The sequence below is a fragment of the Medicago sativa genome, chromosome 5, assembly GCF_051527215.1.
Source record: "Medicago sativa cultivar Bolivia chromosome 5, Bolivia_mono, whole genome shotgun sequence".
Lineage (NCBI taxonomy): Eukaryota > Viridiplantae > Streptophyta > Magnoliopsida > Fabales > Fabaceae > Medicago > Medicago sativa.
The window spans coordinates 17,826,312-17,847,561 of NC_140753.1; the positions used below are offsets into that span (position 1 = coordinate 17,826,312).

Here is a 21,250-nt window from a genome sequence, read left to right on the forward strand (position 1 = left end):
TTATTACACATGTTATGTTAATAAGTTTAACCTATTTATAAATAGGTTACTTGATTCGTATTTCTTACTAGATCCCAAGTTCACTCAGTGTAGCTTTATATTCGCTTTTAAAGTGCAATGATAAATTCCCGTGGATAGGTTTATTTCGATTTAACGTAAAATGAAAGCCACGACCACGAGTGTTTCCTCCTCCGTTGGAATAGTTCCTGAACTGCTCACCTTTGACAACTACGAGAGATGGAGTGCTATTATGAAAAATTATCTGATGGGGCAAGGTCTGTGGGACATTATCAGTGGTGATTCTTCTGAGAATTCTGAAGCATGGAAGCACTTGAGCAACAAAAACGGCAAAAAGTTGGAAGCCACCCCAGATATTGAGCAAGGTTAGTATCTGATTTAATCAATCTAATCTAGTGTCCTTGATTTGTTATTGTATCAGTTTCAGAATTTTTTTTTTTTTTGCCCCTAAAATGAAACCAAAATTGTAAATCTACCTAGTTGAAAATAAAATTTCAAAACTACCATACTTTTGGAAAGTTGACCCCTATGACCTAAAATGAAACCAAAGTCTGTATTTTTTTTTATCTTTATTATATGTCACAAGTGGGACTCGTGACATTTTTTTTTCGTTTTTATTTATATTAATTTAATAGAATTAGTATAATTCTATTTTTTTCTTTTAATTTTTAAAACTAATTCTATTAAATTAATATAAATAAAAACGAAAAAAAAAACATGTCACAAGTCCCACTTGTGACATATAATAAAGACAAAAAAAATGCAAACTTTGAGAAAGGAGGTATGTTGCAAGTTGGTATTGTGACATAAAGTAGGTCGCAAGTCAAACTTGTGACATAGGGGTCAACTTTCCAAAAGTGTGGTAGTTTTGGAATTTTTGTTTCATAGGTAGATTTGCAGTTTTGGTTTCATTTTAGGGCAAAAAAAAAAAAATCAGTTTTAGCAGAAAGCCCAAGTGGGCCTCGGTATTTTTGTTTGGTAGGTTGACAAAGTGGAAAACACCACTAAAACTCATACACACTACAAAGTTCCGAGTTTGAATCTGGATGAAGACGTTCAACCTAATAAAGTGGGCCTCAATTTTATATTAAACTTAACTTCGATCAGGATATTAAAAATAATAATATTTTCAAATAATTATTATTATATGAGAAATGTTAACAAAATAACTTAAGGACATTTGTTAAAATGTTTAAAGTATAAATTTTATCTTGAGATTTCCATATTATTTATTTTTAAAAAAACTTGATATCTGATCCAAAGACCGTCTAATCCGAATGGAGCAATCCTACCGCCCACTTACGGGGACTCCATTCAAAGTCAGAACAAGAGGGAATCGGACCCAGACCTCGAAAGGAGCAAATTGACACTAGAGGGAATCGGACCCAGACCTCGAAAGGAGCAAATTCCAAGATCTCCGGTCAACCACTAGATCAACTTCAAATGAGTATATTTGTATATCAAACACAAAAAACAACTTTTTTATATAAAATTTATCAATTATTTCTTGATTTGACTTTTTAACTAATCTCCTAAACACCTTCAAAAAAAACTAATGTCCTAAACACACATTTGTCAGCAAGATCTTTATTATACTATTATTCATTATGTTTATCTCTCTAAATCGTAGCGTTCATTAAATGCATCTAGCTCAACTCCTCAATTACATTAAAAAAATAGTGATGACTCTCGTAAAAAACAAATTTGATTTCTTTAGAAAGATTGGAACAACTGGGTCCTATGTGAACCACTCTCATAAAAATAATAATTTAGTCTCAGATAATAAGGAGTACAAAATAGACGCTCTCTTCGTGTTATAAAGTGTTTTATTTGCAATATTATATTTTAAAAGTCATATGCATTATGAAATCCTTTGAGTTTAATGTATGTATCATATGTCATTTTAGTTTCAAATTTATGTTTTGTGTCGGTAAAAGTGAAATTTAATTTTTTTAATATATTTTTGTAACAATTTGGTCCCTTTTATCATCCAACTTAGCTAAAAAGTACCTACATGATTGTTTAACATTGAGGTGAAAGATTCAAAATGTGTTTATGATACTAATTTTACATATAAATATTTTATCAACAATGTGTTTATGATACTAATTTTACATATAAATATTTTATCAACAACATTATAAATTAAGCAATCAATCGATTTTGTTTTAAACCAAAATTGAATAATACACATATGAACCATAATTTTTTTTATAGCAGTGCTAACTTGTGCCCAGGGCACGAGATCAGAAACTAAAAGTAGAAATAATATCTTGAAAATTGTTTATTTTTAATTATAAAAGTTTTAAATGTTATCTTTTTAACTTGTGCATTTATTCATTATTCCCTCCGTCCCATAATTCTTGACACAGTTGACCTTATTACGCATGCCAATGCATAACTTTGAGCTTAAATATCTTGAATAATATATTGGAAAAAATTATGAAAAATTGATATTTTGAAAATACTCATCGAAACGAATCTAACGACATCTTAAATGATATTATTTATCTTTGTATATTAGTAGAAAAATACGGCCAAAGTACGTTAGGTCAAAATTCCTTTTTTAGCTTCTTAACTTGTGCCCTAGGGCACAAGTTAGCATGACCATTTTGTCAAAAAAAGTTAGCATGACCATATTTTATAATTAATAAAAAATTAAGTGTTCACTTTTGTTAACATAAATGATCAGTTTAAAACTAACAAAACTAAATAATTTAATTTGGTACAAACGTTAAACTTAAATGACCCCATGATCTATTTAATCTATTTTAAATTATTTGTCATTTTAGAATATCAACAGAACATTAATTATTTTAGTCCATTAATATACTTTTATTATTGTATATCAATTCACTTATATTACTCAACTAACTGAAATTAATAAGAGACTTGTAGTAAATTAAACTTATTTATCATTATAATTATCAGAACTATTGAGAGTTAGATAACTTAACTGGTTTGAGTTAAGAGTTAAGGAGTTAAAAGTCTATAAATTAAGTCTTAACAATAAGAAAAACTAACATAACAATTAGCGAACTAACATTTGTCATTAAAAAAACATATCAACACAACTATCCATTTTCTTAAGAACTTACACAACTCAAATGATCTGGTAGCGAGGCTAAAAAAACACCTTCTCTGTCGTAACTCCTCCCCAGTTCCAAATCTTCCATCAACAATGTAGATCCACAAGATGGTGGTGCGACGAGAGTTGTTCTCCCCACCATCGTCGCTACCTCATTCCTTCGACGTCCAATTTGGCCTCCTTGTCATTTTTCAACAGTTCTCGTTGTCGTTCGTCACTAGATCTCGTCTTCGTTTGTTTGTTCGTCGTATAGATCTCTTCGTTCGCCGTCTTTGGGTTGCTGTTAACGATCTGAGTTTTCTTCAGGTTGTCATCGCCGGAATTTGGGGTTTGTTGGTTTGCACCACCTTCTGTTTTGGTGGTCGAACTCTTTCTTTCTGTTTTCTATTGTTTGTTTGTGGCGGCTGAATCGTTGGGTTGTTTGTTTTGGATTCGTTATGGTTAGCGGTGTTTTGTTCTTCGTCAATCTTGGTTGTGGTTTTTTTCATGGTAGTGTTTTGGTACTTTTGTGCTCTTTTTGATCAGCGATTGGGGGTGGTTATTATTCTCTCTTAGTCACGGTGGTGTGTTCCCGCCGCCTCTCTGACCTCTCACTAAACTCTTAACGGTTTCGCCTTCCTTCATCCCTTCCGTTCCTAACATTTTTACCTAGTTGTAGTGGTGGTGCGTTGGGTGGCTTTATACTCCACACTGCCCCTTTCCTCGTTGGGGTTCTTCTGTCCAAATCGAAGATCGTGTGCAGCCAGATTTGTTGGTGGTGCTCGGTCACGACCACTCAGTTACTGGCGGCTGCAGGCCCTTCACGATTAATCCTCATTCTTCGCAACTTCTGGATCGTTCATCATCATAAGGATCATGCTGGTTTGTGGTTGTCTTGCCATTGGTTTTGGTGTGCGCTAGGGGTGTTCAAATCCAAACCGATCCAAATTAAAACCGCAAACCAATCCAAAAAAACCGAAAACCGCACAAAACCGAATAATATTGGATGTGTTTGGATGACATTTTATGAAACTGCTCGGATTGGATTAGATTTTGGATTGAATTTTCAAAACCAAACCAAACCAAACCAAACCGCATACATATATTTTAATATATATTTCCATTTTTATAGGTATAATATATTATATTAAGCTAAAATTTATTTTCTTTTTAATTCTTTTAATACTACATATGAGTTTAATTTAATCAATTTAGTTTCTATTTCATATGTTTCAAAGATAATGAATCATTTTTATTTTGTACGATTAATTATTTTTATAAATCATGTTATATTCCATATCAAACCTATTATTTAATCATATTTTTATAAGATTATTATTAATAAAAAAAGTTACAATTTGTAATTTGGAAATCCAAAAACCGATCCAAATTAAACCGCATTAAATTGGATCAGATCGGTTTTTTAAAATTAATCATCCAAAACCGAACCGAACCGTATATAACTTTATTTTTGGATCGGATGAGTTTTTGCCTCAAAACCGATCCAAATCGGACCGCGAATACCCCTAGCGTGCGACGGTCTATTCAGATTTTGTTTTGGCTTTTTGCTTGTTTGGGTGGCAGACTATCTCTGAGGTCTTTGTGTGTTTGCTTTTTTTGAGATTGTCGTGTTTTTGTGGTCCTGGTGTTGGTGGTTTGGTTTGGCTATGTCATTGGTGGTGTTTGAGGGTGGTTGGTCGCCGTTGTCGTGTTGTTTGTTTATTTGGGCCTTGTGCTTTTGATCTGTGTTTCATTTGATGAGAGAGGCGAGATTTGGTAACCTTTGTGCTAGTTTTGGTTACTATTCCTTCTTTCTGGTTTTCCAAGCTTTTATGCGCTTTCCCAACCTCCCCCTCATCGTCGGTTTTGGCCGACGTCGTTTCTTCATGTTTGCAAAGGGTCGTGCAGTTGTGGTGGATCCAGTCTCTGGATGGTTGGGAGTATCTTAACTTCACGTCGAATGACGGTACCGTAAGTAGTTTGCTGTTCGTTCGAGTTCTATGTGCTTTGGGTCTTCACGTGTACTTTTTCGTTTATGTGGATCTTTGATGTTGTTGTTGTGGTGTTGTGTGGTGGTTCAAAGGGTGGCACTAGATTGGTGCTCGTGTTGGTGCTTGTGGTGGTGGTTATGGGTGTTTTGAGTTTGAATCTTATGCATTTTGGAGGCTATTTGGGAGATGTTGGTAGGGAGTGGTGTCATCGTGATGCTGTCTTCGGTGATGTTCAAGTGGTGGTGATGCAGGAATTTGGCATTTGGATAATGGTGGGATGATCGCTTTTGCTTTGAGATCGGAAGTCAGAGTTTAGCTTTCAAGTTTTTGGACAGGTTAAGGTGTCTACTTTAGTGGTTAGAGAGTTGAAGGGTGCCTTAGTGATTTGTGTCGAGAGTCTGGTAGGCCAATCACTTTTGATTCGATATCGGGAGCCAGTTTTTTGACTTATGTCTTTTTAGGCTTTTTTGGTGTTTTGTTTGACAGACCGGGAGTTGATTGGTGGTCGAATTTGAATGTTTGAAGCAACAAATAATTATCGGGTGCTTAATTGAATTATGTTGGTGATGATTGTTATTGGTTTTGGCATGTATGATGATGTTGATGATTTTTCGCTAGGTGTTTTGGTGTTGCCTTTGCCTTTGGATTTGGAGTTTTGTCTTTTTGGGGTTGATGTTAGCCTTTGGTGGATTTGTGTCTGTATTGGTGTTTATGCTGTACGAGATTTATTTTTTCCTTTAGGTATTTCGCCTATATACGACGTCTTTTGATGTACTTTTTGTGTTGCCAGTCTCTGTTTGTCTTGTGCATAGATTTGATCATTAATAAATTTTGATGTTAAAAAAAAATGGGTTGAGATCCTCTCCATTTGGAAAGATATAGACACAATTTTTTTAAAAAGAGTATAGAATAATTAATGATGGCGGAACCCATTTATTGAAAACATTTACTATTTTTTGTGTCTATTTCTCTTTAAATTATATACTCCATTTAATTTGATAAATGGAGAGGATCCTTACTCCGGCTAGTATACTCTTTTGAGAAAATAACAGTACACTACTGCACTAAGGTGGCTAAGGGAAGATAGTCAAGTGTTTGCTTCAATAATAATATTTTTTTGTAACTTTAAATATTATCGTGTAATTTTTTTAATATATTTTTTTATAAAATATGTCAGTAATTAATTGTTAAAATATTTATATATTTTTATCCCATGAACATAATAGAGTTGATAAGGGATATTACAAGATGTAAGGTTTAAGTTTGAGCTTAAAATTCTTCACTTATTCATATTAAAATGTTAAATTTTGATCAAATCACAATCATTTGAGTCCTCCAATTTTTTGCTCAAAGAAGTCGAAGTCGAATTACCCATTTAGACAAGACATCGCTTTACATGAAAGAGCACTTCAGATAAATTATAAAATTTAAATACTTTAAACGCTTACTCAAATAACTAACCAATAAACTCAAATTAAGTACCATTATCGCTTTAGTCTCATTTCTTCTCATTTTCGTCAAGTTCAGAGAAATAAAACTGTTTGTCAGTTTTATCTGTTACTTTCCCTTTCTAGTACCATCTTATTGAATCATCAAACTTTAAATCTTTGTTGAACACCTTTTTCTTATTCTTTGGATCATACAACTTAAAAGCACCACTTGAGTGATAGCTAACTAAAACCATTGTTTCAGCTTTGCCATCTAACTTTCTTCTAATTTGATCAGGAATATGCCTGAAACATATGGAACCAAACACTCTTAGGTGTTGAACACTTGGTTTAATTCTAACATGCTTCTTTAGGTGTTTTATCCCGCAACCGCAACTTCTTTCTAGGATACTTGTTTTTTAGGTAGGCTGCAGACCTGCAGTAGCAGCTGCTTCTCCCCCACAAGTAATGAGATACATGCTTCTGCTCCAACATGCTTCTTATCATGTTGACTATGGTTCCATTCTTTCTTTTTGATATGACATTGTGTTGTGAGTATAAGGTGCAATTACTTCATTATTTATGCCATTTGATAAACAAAAACCCTTAAACTCACTAGATGTATACTCACATCACCCTCTGTTCTTAATCTTCTAATTACCTCACCACTTTCATTATGAGGTTACATTCTAAATTTTTTTACCACTTCAACCACATCATTTTTCTTAGTTATCAAGTAAATCCACAACTTTCTAGTGAATTCATCTATGAATGATACACAATAGCTAATGACCTCCCCATGGTTTTACCTTAAATGGTCCACAAACATTAGAGTGAATAACTTCAAGTTTCCTTGTTTCCTTGACTGGTATTCAGGTTTGTATGAACTTCTTGGTTGTTTTCTAGTGCAACATATCACAAACTTGACTTGGTTGCTTGTTCTGTGGTAATCCTTGCATCATTTTCTTCTCACTCAAAATGCTCAAATATCTGAAATTGAATTTTCCATATCTCTGGTGCCATATCATGTTTTCATCATCAATTTCTGATAGCAAACACTGACCCTCAATCACATTAATGTTAATCTTGAAAGTTCTATGCTTTGACAACAACACTTTCATGATAAACCCATCCTTAGAATTAAAAACCCTCATAATTTGTGCTTTCATCTTCATATTATAGCCTTTTTGCAGTAATTGACCTATACTAATGAGATTACTTCTCATATTTGGCACATATAACACATCAGTGTTACATGATTTCTTGCCATGTTTTCTATGAATCAACACCTTACCGATTCCTTAAGCACAAACTATACTATTATTTGCAAATCTTATTTTTCTATTGATTGAACCATCTAATTCAGAGAACCAAGAATTTTTTACCTGTCATGTGATTTAAACAACCAGTATCCAAGTACCATTCATCATTCAGCTCTTATCACTTTTGATTGTGACCATCAAAAACACTTAATCTGAATCAAAGCTTTTAGTATGAACAAACTGTGTTTCATCACCTCTATTTCTTGGAACCTTCTTGGATTTGTATTCAGATGCATAGTGTCCCCATTTTCGATAGTTGTAACATCGAATATCCTTTTTTATCAACTGTCTTCTTCTGACATGAGACATGCTTTGCTTCATCTTTCTTGAAGCTTTCTTGCTTCTTACTGGAAACTTCACCATTCTTGAGAGCTTGATCCTAATCCTTGATATTAGTTAACCTCAATTCTTGATCTTTAAGGCTTGCTTGCAGTTCTTCAATCTTAATTGTATCCAAATCCTTGGATTCTTCTAATGCCACAACAATATGATGAGCCTTGGTGTCAAGGTTATGAGAACCTTCTTTATCTTCATCAAATAAGTGATTGTATCATCATTCCTTATCATCTGATTTACCAGATTCACCAATTTGTCAAAGTACTAACTTATAGATTCACTTTCCTCCATAGTGATCATCTCATATTCCTTTCTCAGTACTTGAAGCCTCACTTTATTCAATTTTTCATCTCCATCATACAACCTCTCAAGTGTCTTCCATGTATCAATCACATTTTCAAAATGCAAGATCTTCTAAATAATATCACCATTCACACACTGGAGAATGATGAACATGGCTTTCACATCTTTCTTCTTTGCATTATTGTGTGCAGTTTGTTGAGCTATTGTTGTGTTCATTGGTAATGCTGGTATGCCATCATTAACAACATCAAGAACGTCTTGGTATATGAAGATAACCTTCATCTTCACGATCCATTGGTCATAATTATTTCCATCGAAAAATGGTAAATGCAGAAAGTTTCCATTGTTATGAGTTTTCATCTTTCACAGATCCTCCAACAATGGTGATTCAACCAGGCTCTTCATGCCAATTTGATTGAACAAAATAGAAGAATATAAAAATTTGGAAGTATGGGATTTGAGAGATTTTGAGAGAATAACATAAAAATCTTATTGAATTGTGAATATAATTCTTGCGCACAACAATAACTAAGGCATAAAGTATTTATACAAAAGTGTAACAAACTCTAAAAGAAACTAGTTAACTTGAGTTACTTGCATTGCAAGTTAACTCTAGTATGCTAAACTCTAACTAACTAGCTTGATAAACTCTAACTAACTAAATTATTAAACTTCTAATATTTTTGTCTAAATAAAAATGTGCACACTTTGCTAACACCTTAATGTTTTTAGGTTTGTCTAACCTTTTTTTTAGGTTATTCTAAGTTAACAACCCTACACACACACACACACACACACAGAAACGGAGCTTGAAGGGGGACCAATAGAGGTCACGATCTCCCGAATGATTTTTATTTTTATTTTTATACTAGCATGCTATTATATTCTTTTAGTCTATATTTTTTGTGACCTATAATAAATATTATCTATTGAGCCTTTTAGACAACTTTTTTGTGAACAAAAGGAACCAAAGGCTAAAGAAAATTACATTTCTCACTTATGAAATTGCTAATTCCCTTACAGGGGCAGTTAACTGCTACTGGCACTTTTAAGATCGGGTGAACCGACTTAAAAAGTGATTGAACCGATCTTAAAAGTGCCAGCGGCAGTTAACATCCACTGAAAGTGTCGAGCGACAGTTAACTGCCACCAATATAATAGAATGAGAAATTTTGGAAAGGTGAAGACCAAATTTCAAGGCTAAAAGCAAACACAACCCTCTATAAAGAGCAAACTACAAAACTAAGGTAGGATATCAAGAACTAAATTAAACATATTTGAAGGAACACATTGACTAAGACCATACTTGTAAAGGCTAGCCACTTGATTAACTTCATGATAGATATGTTGTCAATGAATAACATATATACAACAGAGGAATGTTAGCAACACTCTCTTTTGAGAACTCTCTCTAACACTCACTATTTTATTATGTAAAATTTATGCATGTCCCACTACTTTATGTGAGTTCTATTTCCAATGTGTAGGTCCCACATTAATTTAAACCAATAAAAGAGTGTGTACTAGAGAGAGTGATTAAAAAAGAGTGTAGCTAGCATTCCTCTATCGACTTAATATGAAACAACAAATGATGAAAAACATTTCAAAATCTCACACAAACTTCAATTATTTTAATGGTCTAGAAAATATCCTCCTCTAGAATGACTTAATGCAATCTATGTTGTCTGGCTATCAAAACACCATGGTAAATGTTTCATAAAAGCCTTTTAACCAAGTAAAATATAGCAAACATGTAGATTAATTTATTAGAAGAAAATGTTTGTTGTTTTGATATTTGTTTGACAATATTAACTTTGGTATATCTTACAATTTCTTACATTTCTTTTATTAGTCAAGCATTTGAAAATTTATTTTTTCATTACTACGTAATACTATTTAAATTGGTTGATTCTTTGGCCCCCTAAAAAAAAAGGAATTGAGGACATGCTTAAGCTCGCGGTTGAGGGTTCGATAATAGCGTAGGGTCCCGTCTTAAAGATTCAGATAAGAAAAAAGTTCCATACTTTTATGCATGCACCTTCGTATAAGTGCTACATACAAGTTCCACCAGGAGAATTGGGAAACAAAAACAAATTGGAACCGCTCTCATCACAGATTTTACATTGTTGATTAATCAGAGATATTAGAAATACTAATTAGATTCAATACTAATCATGAAACATATATAAATGGTAAATGCCTCTCTTAGAAATCATCATGTACACACGTGCTATTTTTTCCTTCAATATCTTTGCTTAGAAAGTAACGGATCAAGTTGAAAATATTTGATAGGACTCGGCGACGGTCACCAGAGTGTTTTTGAAGTAAATCGAGAGGTTTCATTTAAGATGAAGAATGCAAAAGCTTTGCATATTATTCAACTATCATGCGGACGACAGATTCAGGATGAGCTTTGTCATTTTGAATTAGCCAAAGATGCATGGAGTCACTTGTCAACAATATACGGCAAAAATTTTGAAATCAACTTTGATCAAGTGCAACAAGGTACGTATTGAAATGTAATTGCTATAATCTAGAGAGAACATAAACACTGCGAGCTGCAATGATTTTCCCTCCAAGATAATATTTATGGATGCATGTATAAACTTAAATGGCAGATGATGATGATCTAGTTAGTGTGAAACATAACGAGCTATTCAAGATGGTGGAGAGAGGTGATTCTATTGAAGATGTCAAAATATATCAGGATGTATATGATGATATAACCTCCACTTCAGCTAGGACGCTGCTTCACATTGCAGTAAATGCTGGAAACCTGCAAAATGTGGAAATGTTGGTGAGAGAAGCGAGCGACGAGTTTATAACAAAGAAAGATAGGCATGGTGACACAGCTCTTGCTCTTGCAGCTTGTTATAACGCAAAAATAGATATAGTAAAGTGTATGGTGGAAAGTAAAATGGGGGAGATGCTGCTGATGACGCAGAACACAAATGGAGAACTCCCCGTTCATTTGGCTGCCGGTAAAGGACATAAAGAAATGACTAGTTATCTTTACTCCAAAACTTCTGGAGAAGTGTTCAAGAAAAACTCACAAAAACGAGTCTTGCTTCTTGACCGATGTATGGCGGCTGGAGTATTTGGTAAGCGTATTTAAGAGTTATGTTTTTTATTAATTACACAGAGGGCCTAAGCTTAATTAAGCCCAAGATTTAAGGGTGAGGTCTACCTTACCTTTTGATGAATAAGAAGTAATTTACCCCTAATGACAAATAAGATTATATCTAACTATTTATTGCAAAAAGAAAAAATAAGTGTAATGAAATTAAAAGGGGTTGGCTTTTAAAAATATGCCAATTTGGTAACTATAAAGTGCAAAGACAATGATATGCAGGGATTGGAGTTAAAACTTCGGTTTTTTTCACTTCTCAACACTTAAAGTGTGTGAATCAGGCTACTTAACACAAAAATAAATAAATTAAAAGGCCGTGAAGTCATTTAAATAATAAATGCATCTAAATATTTACAATTTGTTCTTATATTTGAAAATAATATTAAACAATTTCTTATATAGAGAAAATTACTTTTTAATTAAAATGATTTTTTTTTATTAGAATGGGTAAAACAATCATTAAAAAACAAGTAATAGAAAAATGGGTAGTGTTAACTTGTGTCCTTAGGGCACATGTTAAGAAACCTAAAAGAAATATTGTCTAAAACTTTGTGCATTTAAATGATTAAAAAGTTAAATATTAAATGCAATGCACACATTTCAATAAATTTTTTCTATATTTGAATCATTAACTTGTGCGCACAAGTTAACATTTCCCTAGAAAAATATATACTCCCTCTGATCCTATTTACAAGAGACAATTTACTTTTTAGATACATTAAATAATTTATGTATTTGGTTTAGATTCTTGACTAAATACATACATTATTCAATGTATCTAAAAAGTTAACTTTCTCTTGTAAATAGGACCGGAGGGAGTTGATTAAATCCTTTTTGGCTAATGTGTAAGAATATAAGATTAAATTAATTTTTAACTTTTCAAATATGTGGTTGATATGCTAGGTGTGGCTTTGAGGTTACTCATGCTTTACCCAGATGATCTATTTAATGAAGCCGCATACGGTAAAATCAACAACGAAGATCGATTTGAGGACTCCAGCAAATTCTCTGTCTTAGTTTCATTGGTTAAATTGCAACCCACTTTCCCTAGCATAAAATTCGGACGTGTAGAATGCTTCATTTACGACTGTAAGTTTCCCAAATTTGACTTAATCGATATAATAACCATACTAATGATCCTCTCCATTTCCCAAAATAAATAAAGGATGTCATTTAAAAAAAGATAGAAACAAAATACATCCTCCGATCACTATTATAAGCAAAAATCAACTTTTTAGGTTCATTCAATAAATGATGTATGTAGTCTTTATAATGACTACTTGCATTATTTATTGAATGAACCTAAATAATGGATTTTTGCTTATAATTGTGACCGGATGGTGTACTAGATAATACTCCATCCGTTTCAAAATGAGTGTCGTTTTAGCCAAAAAAAATTGTTTCAAAATGAATGTCGCTTTCAGTTTCCAATACAATAATAACTTTTTTTTTTCAATTGTACCCTTCAATTAATACTATGTTACACTACTTCCAAAGTATTATTTTTTCTTTAATGTAAAACAAACTGATAGTTGATTAGGATAATTTGGTAAAATTGCTATGACATTTGATTACTTTATTTCATTCCTTAATATGTGTGCAATTGACTAAAACGACACTCATTTTGAAACAGACGGAGTAGGTCATACCACTAAGTGAGTCCCATAGCTATTATTTATTTTATATTTTTTCAATTTCTTTCTGTGGTAGCCCTTTGGTTCTTTGTGTGTCTTCTTTTAATTGGCTTGACTATTTCAACACACAATCTTGACCTAGGTAGCGCAGCTAAAATAAAAAATTATTTAAAAATTATGTTGCCTGCTCGAGAATTAATTCTATGGCAGACTCGAGGATCTAACTCATCTAAACCCCAAGAATACTTTAACACCTATTGGCGAATGGGAACTATGATCCTAATTACCGTGGATTTGTGAGAAGAATGAAAAAAATAGTACTGATATATGAAATTACGAAAACTGTTTTTTTTAGGTTTAAGCCTAAAAGAATTTGAAGACGACTATGGGATTCCTGAATCCGACATTGCGAAGTATATGCAATCGGTTTTTGCCTATAGACATGTACATATGACTCCTGTGAAACGTTGGTCAACACCTACCTTCCTCATACTTGCTTCGAATTTTCTGATTCTGCCTATAAAGCTACTAGGTATGTTGGTTCCATTCCCTTTACAAATTATCGAATTTCCTATTAGTTACTAGCCTTACAGAGAGTCACAGTACTATACTGATGATTCATTTATTTTCCTTACCTTTTCGATGATTTGTTGATTTCTTCAGGTCGACTGCGTCGTGAACTTGCATGCTTGTTAGTTCAACTTTTCAAGTATCTAAATATCTTGGGTAAGTATAAAACCAGTCTACAATATATTTAGTTTAAATTTAAGTTTGTATTCATGTGGGTCTAATGGGTGTCGCTAATTAAGTTGAATAACAACATTGAACTTGCGGGGGAGGAAAACATTTCAATAACCACTAAACACATAATTGGAAGAGGTGCAAGCACCCAAGCTGAATCGTGCCTTGAAGTAGGTGACTATTATGCAATATATTTATTTTTTGAACTCAACAATATCCTTCTTAATTTTATTGCAATTCTTTTTGTTTTTTAACGGCAAAATTTATCAATAATCAAATTTCTGCATAAGACGAATAGAGATCGGAAGACATAAACTATAAATAAGTGTCAATATAGGCGGAACACCCAAAAGAAAACCATAACAAAACCACCAACACCAATAAGAAATCTCACTACCAAAATCAAACTCGACACCTAACTCAAAGTTTAACCTCCACACTTCCCCTCGAGTGACCACACAAACAAAATTCAATCACCTATCGCCTACATCTTGCTCGCTATAATCCCTTCAATCGATTAAACCCCCTGAAAACAACAATTCAACTTCTCATCACCACGACTGAGCTCAATTAAACACCCAAAGAATTACTTATTCCAACACTTCTTCGGATTCCACCACACCTCGACTCCCGATACGTAGGAGAAGACACCAATAACACGCCCAAAAACTTGAGTCAAGAGAACTGACTTATGATCTCAAATCAAAAGTAATGGTCCACTAGACTCCAGAAACAAATCACTAAGTCACCCCTCAACCCGATCCACCAAAGAAAACACCAAAACAAGTTAGAAAATTAGGAACTAGACACTAACTCCCGATCTCAAATCAAAAGCAATCTGCCTACTAGAATCCAAGAAACAAATCCCTAAAGCAGTCGATATGTGGAGTAGTAGCACAAACAAAGGAGATCGGAAAAAAAGCCAATTGAAGACCAAAAATCGGAGCAAATTAGCGGCATCGAAGATAGACTCATATCTTTTAGCACCCTTCAACCACCCAGTAATTAAAGTCACTCCCTCAACCCCAATCTTCACCCTTATGCTACCCTAAAGCAAGATCACTTTGTATGGAGACCGCGAAATACATCGGAAGCAAAACACCCACCAAAAGCCACCACCAAACACTAAACTTGCACCGGAAGCTTATCATCCATGTAGAACTCCTATTGCAAAGCTCAAAAGGAAGTTGCTACAACCTGGTTTTATTCCTTGAGCAACTTGGTTTCCTTGACCGTGAGCTCCTACTAGACGCACAACACAACCAATTTGAAGAAAAGTAAATAAATAAATAAAAAGAAAATGAATATGAGCAACACTAACAACACGAATAACATAAACATCACAAACAACACTAGCACAACATCAAAGAGCTGACAACACCCAAAGAGGAGGTGGCGCAAAACAATGAAGACGATTAAGAGCTAGGTCTTCATTATACATATGCCAACTATCGTGCATTAGTTCGTTAAAGCTTGGTTCAAATTTCCATGCATTTTGGACACTGAAGCTACGATGGGTACACTGTTTCCTAAAAACTAGGTGACTATTAAGCAAGTTCTGGTAAAGATTCGAAGCTGGGGAAATTAGATTATCAAGAGTTGCACTAGGAAAAATATTGAACCAAGCGTTATGTTGTGAAAGTGACTCAAAATTGGAGTTTTGAATCTGTTAAAATCGGAGCCCGAATGGTGCTATACGGGGCCCGAATTTGGCTGTTGTTTTTCAGCCTGTTGGTACGTGAAAATTCGGTGGCCGAATGGAGGAATTCGGGGACCGAATTTGCCAGCAGAAAATATAACAAAATCATATTTTTGGCCTGAGATTTGTTTCAATTTTATGAGAGATACTTTAACTATAAATATAGACTTTGTATCAGAGTAAACCTTGAGATATAGGGGGCTGAAAACAAGGGTTTAGAAACAAACAACAAACTAGGGTTTGTATAGAGTTTGCTCTTGGCAACAAACATTAGGGTTGGCGTTGATTCGCCTTCGGAAACACTATTAGGATTGAGTCTCTTGGTCACGTGAAAAGATTGAGACTTTGGGTAGAATTAGGCATGAGACTTATTCTTGTAACCCATTGATATCTCTTTTGTAAAGTTACTTATCATTATAGTGGAACGGAGAGCTGCTCTCTCCCCCATACTAGCTCAGTATTGGACCGAACTGGGTAAACAAATTTCGTGTGTTCTCTCTTTCTTTTCTCTCGCTGTTTTTCTACTTTTGGCTTGTGTTTATAACTTCCATACACTTTGTTTGGTTGCTTGATTATTACTTACTCCACACATCAAGTATTTTATTGGTGTGATTTTTCATCGAAATCACAACACCTTATTTGCTATATTCCTATCAAGTATTTCTTCAACTGCACGTGGGGTACCCAAAATTTTAAGATCCCCATCGAGTGAGACCATTTAGGGCTTTTCAGAATTCGATCTTGTAGCCTGTTGTGAGAACTTACCCATACCACTACCAACATTATGATACTATTATCTAGAAGGAATAAGATCATGTAGATATATGTTAGTAGGAGCCGTTCCAATGCGGCGAAAAATATGGTGTAGTGTCTTCTCCCATTCTCTAGTACCATCATCATTCTCAAGCTCAAAGTTTTGAACAACCTTTATCATATTACCTAGCAATCCACACATATAGCAAAACACACCTATCCTTTCGTACATAAACTAACAATTGTAACAAAGCTGCCATCATTTTTTCTTATCTGTTATTCTTTTTCTAAAGGAGCTGTAATATCAATGCGGACCTTCAGCCTCATATAAGAATGTGCACCATGTTTCTATGATCGTGTTCCTTCAAATCGTCAAGTAACTATTCAATTACATGCCATACCCTTGGTTGAATGAAGGCAAAAGGCAAATGATGGACTTGAACCAATATGTCAAGATGATTCAAATCCACACTTGTAGGAACAATACCAGGAGCAATATGCTCCACCCTAAGATTGTCGTTATCGTGTAACCATGGGCCTTCGTCAACAACTTTGGCAGCAACGAGACGATGGTGAAATTGAAACATAAATCAACCTTCCTAAACCTAAAGGAAGGAGACTTTCTTTCCTTGCTTCCATATATGACTTAATCTCTCCTGGAAGTAAGCAGCCTTAATTTGTTTGTATGTTATCTTGCAACCAATAAGACAATGGTCAAGGATTTGGATATCAGCAGAAGCAGTTTCCATATCTAGGGTTAGCCCCTCATCTGACAGTGTTAAGCTTTCGAGGTTCATATCAAAAGCAACCATGGATGCGATGATGATGATCAGGTTGGACATAAATAGTATGGTGAGGGAGAAAAGCAAATTGTATCACATGAAAGTATACTAGCAAGGTTAAGGTTTGTGGTTGTTGTGAAAAGTTACCATGAAGGATGATTTATATAGGCTCGAAAGGATGTATCTAGGTTGTTTTAGTACACCATATGATTGCAAAACACTCATAAGGGTTGGTATACAACAACCCAAATTGGCGGCGGCCCAAAAACCCAGGAAGGAAGCACACACCAAAACCCTAGGAAAGAATTTTTTTATTCAAAAACAGTTTATCTTATAACAAACAATTGTTAGTTCCTTCAAAATTAAAAACATCAATTGTTATATTTTTTTTATCAAAAAGTATTGTTAGTTACTCTCTCCCTCCAACAAATTTCTATTTCTTTTTTTTTTAAAGAAAATTCCTATTTTTTTACACTCTATCTTTCTCCTCATTCTTTTTATTCCAATGAGTCTTTCACTCTTTTTCTTTTTAAATATGCAAGAAGTTCTCTATTTTTTTCCATAAGAATTATTTTTCTATTTTGCACTTGAAATTTTTGATAATACCAATGATCTTATTTAAAAAATTTAAACTCTTCATGAACCATTTTATAGGTAACAATATTTTGTTTCATTGAAGTTAGATTTGCGCATAACAAAAAAAACTTTGTGTTTAAAAAAAAAACTTAAATTTTACAAATGTATTACATTAATTTGTTTTATTGAAAAAGAGTAAGATTGAGAAATGATATAATTAACAAATTGTATCATTAAACTATGAAAACGATAGTTAAATAGAAACACAAAATTTGTATTCAAATGACACTTAAAAAGTAACAACAAATAAATGATTTTAATTAATGTCAACTTAACATAGTAAATCTAGCACATTTTGTTGATGAATAATGTTGTTGTCACCTTCATTTTTTGGCCGCCAGAGTCAAATATTCATTTCCACATAACTTTTCTGCTAATTTAATTTGATTTTCTGCAACGATTCATGTACTTATATGTCCTTTCATTGTGTCAGGAACAAGGGAAATTTATGATATAAAATATACCACTTATGAACTTATGGGAATATTGAAATACTTAATCCAAAACATTAAAGGGTTTAATGGTTTTGGGCTTAGACAAGCCTCAGCACATGAAGCCATGCTGTATGCAGCCCAGAATGGAAAAACTTCATTCATAAATGCTATGACTGAAGCTAATCCTCATCTACTGTCAGTCACCGACAACAGTGGTAGAGGAATATTTTGGTATGCAGTTCTGAATCGGAACGCATATGTGTTCCAACTCATATATTTTCTCAATGGATTAGAGAAGGAGATGATTGGATATCGCACAGAAACGTTTGATAATAACCTGTTGCACATGGCTGCACTTTCAGTTCCTTCCTCTAATCGCGTTGGCAGATGGGGTCCTGTTATGCAAATACAAAGAGAAATTCAATGGTTTAAGGTCATTTGGCTCATCTTTCTCTATCTATCTATCTACATCTTTCTCTCTATCTACTATATTTTAAGATAACAAATTGTTTTCTTCGTGAATAGTATTATTTTTAAGATTAAGATTGTTTGAAATCAATGTAGGCAGTGGAGGAAGTTGTGCATCCCATGTGCAAGGATGCAAAAAATGAGGATGGTAAGAAGCCATATGAGGTATTCATTGAAAGCCATGAAGAGCTGGTGAAAGCCGCTGAGAAATGGATAAAAGACACATCTAGCTGTTACATAGCTGTGGCTTCTCTCGTCCTTACTATCATGTTTGCAGCAGCCTTTACTATTCCGGGTGGAAACAACCAAACTGGGACACCCATCTACTTGGATCAAAATATATTTAACATGTTTCTCTTAGCAGATGCGGTGTCTATAATCACTTCCGCTACTTCAGTCTTGTTTTTCATTAGCATTCTCACATCGCGTTGCTATGCAATAGATTTCCTCAAGGTCTTGCCTTACAAATTAGTACTCGGCCTTGTGCTCCTTCTTCTCTCGGTCTGCTCCATGATGGTTGCTTTTTATGCTGCGCTTAACATGATCTTAAAAGCGAATCACATCCGCTCTAAGGGATTCGTTCTCGGACCCATCTTGTCCCTTGGTAGTGTTCCAGTTTTCATTCTCCTAGCATCTCAGATACGCTTCATCTGGAGGATTTTATATTGTACAATAAAAAATCGCATTAGTTCTATTTGAAAATGTGATGATACCTGCCAGAAAAGATTTTCAACAAAAGTCTAATGTGAGTGATCATTGACACATTAAAAAGTGAGTAATGTTTTTTTTAATAGTTTCTTCTATAAGTTCGTAAACTTTGTATGTATTACAACTTCGTATTTCATATTTTCTCGTATTCTATTATGACTCTATCTCATTTTATTTGTGTTTAAAATTATGTGTAAGGGTTGTGATTTTTATGCAGTAAATAAGAAGAATACAATATGATTGAATGAATCTTTGCAATTTCATTTGACGAAAAGTAGAAACTTACAACTATTATGGAATCAATTCATATGAAGGAATAGAAAAGGTATAGCTAGTAAAAAAGGTCTAGAGATAGAAAGGAGAGTATAGAGTTTCCAAAATTTCTTTCATGCCTCAGACATCATTCATCCTTCCTCTTTAATGTCTCTAAAATTAAAATTTGCTTGAAGCATTTGTATCCAGGAACTGCACTGTGGCAGAAAAAACAAAATATGCTACTTTTCCTACACAAGCATTTGTATCTTATAACTGATAATTACTTGTCTTTAATCCAACAAGGTATTAGAGGGAATTCGAAGAATACTAACCATCTCTAAGTTTTGCAATAAAAACCATTTACTTTTCCTCAATCAAACTCAACTGTTTTGCGCAATCAAATCAAATATGCAAACTCCCCCCAATTTACTCGCTTTTGTTTAATTTATTTGCTTTCTATTTTCTGTTTTAATAAGTTTAGCTAGTTGCCTAGCTGAAACGACAATCCTTGAGGAGATGATTTTACTTACTACTTTGTTACTTGAAACGGTTTGATGCACTTGACAAGTTTAGTCATCAATGTCATGACAAAGTCCTTAAAGATTGATACATTTGAAAGATTGTATGATGGGTATGGGGAATTCAGCAAACATGAACTAAGAAAGAGTGTTAAAGTAGTTAATTCAAGCTTGTTAGGTGGTTAATAGTTTGTTGTAGAGTTTGTTATAGAGTTAACTTGTAACTCAAGCAATGTATATACTATAAATAAATTTGCCCATGCATGTGCTTGCATTAGAGATTATCAATATACAATCAAAGTTTTATTCTCCCACATTCACTATATTATCTTCTCTGTCATCTCTCCCAAAATCATAATCAAATCAACCTTTGTCCCAACACTTATTTCGTTCTTTTGAAGAATGTCTCAATTGTTTTTTTTTACAGGAATATACGCAGGATGCTTAGTTCCTTTAAGCCTGAGGTCAATTCACAGTTTTGAGGGTGGCAAGCAGAGACGGATCTACTTATAGTAGATAGGGGGCGAACTGCCCCCACCAAAGTTCATATTAGATTTGTTAAGTTTTTGATATTTTACTTATTGTCCCCTCTTAAAAAGATAGATGGCCTCCACTAAATGGAAATCTATACCATAAAAATGTATTTGAGATGAAATTTTGAATGATTTCTACCATATTTAAATATAAAGACACATAAAGAATAATTTTAATTTGTAGATGTTAAGGAGTACTTAATTTTTCTAATATATAATAGTATAATGTTTATAATCTCAAGTATTTTGCTCAATGGTAATGATATTATTTTATCACTTTTGCATTGCTAAAAGTTTTGTATAAATATTTATCATATAAAATCTTGCTCCCGCAAGTCAAAATTTCTGGATACGTCTTAAAAAGGTCTAAACTTTTATCGCTAAAGTTAAGTCATATTTGATAGCTCAGTTGATGTTTATAAGTTGATAGCTATTAGTACTACATCACTTGAATATCTAACTAAAATTTGGCTTTCAAAAAAATCTTTACCAATT

The 21,250-nt window shown here is 33.6% G+C and overlaps 1 protein-coding gene across 1 annotated transcript; it reads left to right on the plus strand.

Annotated features, from left to right (window-relative positions):
• LOC146920677 (uncharacterized) lies at positions 1–19,698 on the plus strand. Its single transcript, XM_085714116.1, has 8 exons — positions 1–383; positions 10,757–10,969; positions 11,083–11,565; positions 12,498–12,683; positions 13,584–13,760; positions 13,892–13,954; positions 18,273–18,706; positions 18,838–19,698. The coding sequence occupies exons 1-8, from the start codon at positions 161–163 to the stop codon at positions 19,438–19,440; spliced, it is 2,382 nt and encodes a 793-aa protein (XP_085570242.1). The 5' UTR covers positions 1–160; the 3' UTR covers positions 19,441–19,698.
• Positions 19,699–21,250: the final 1,552 nt, after the last annotated feature.

Excerpts from the sequence above, each read along its gene's own strand:
- LOC146920677 (XM_085714116.1), top strand. The coding sequence starts at position 161 with ATGAAAGCCACGACCACGAGTGTTTCCTCCTCCGTTGGAATAGTTCCT. Across the intron at positions 13,761-13,891 it reads TCTGCCTATAAAGCTACTAG|GTCGACTGCGTCGTGAACTT; the intron begins GTATGTTGGTTC and ends TGATTTCTTCAG. Across the intron at positions 18,707-18,837 it reads GAGAAATTCAATGGTTTAAG|GCAGTGGAGGAAGTTGTGCA; the intron begins GTCATTTGGCTC and ends AAATCAATGTAG.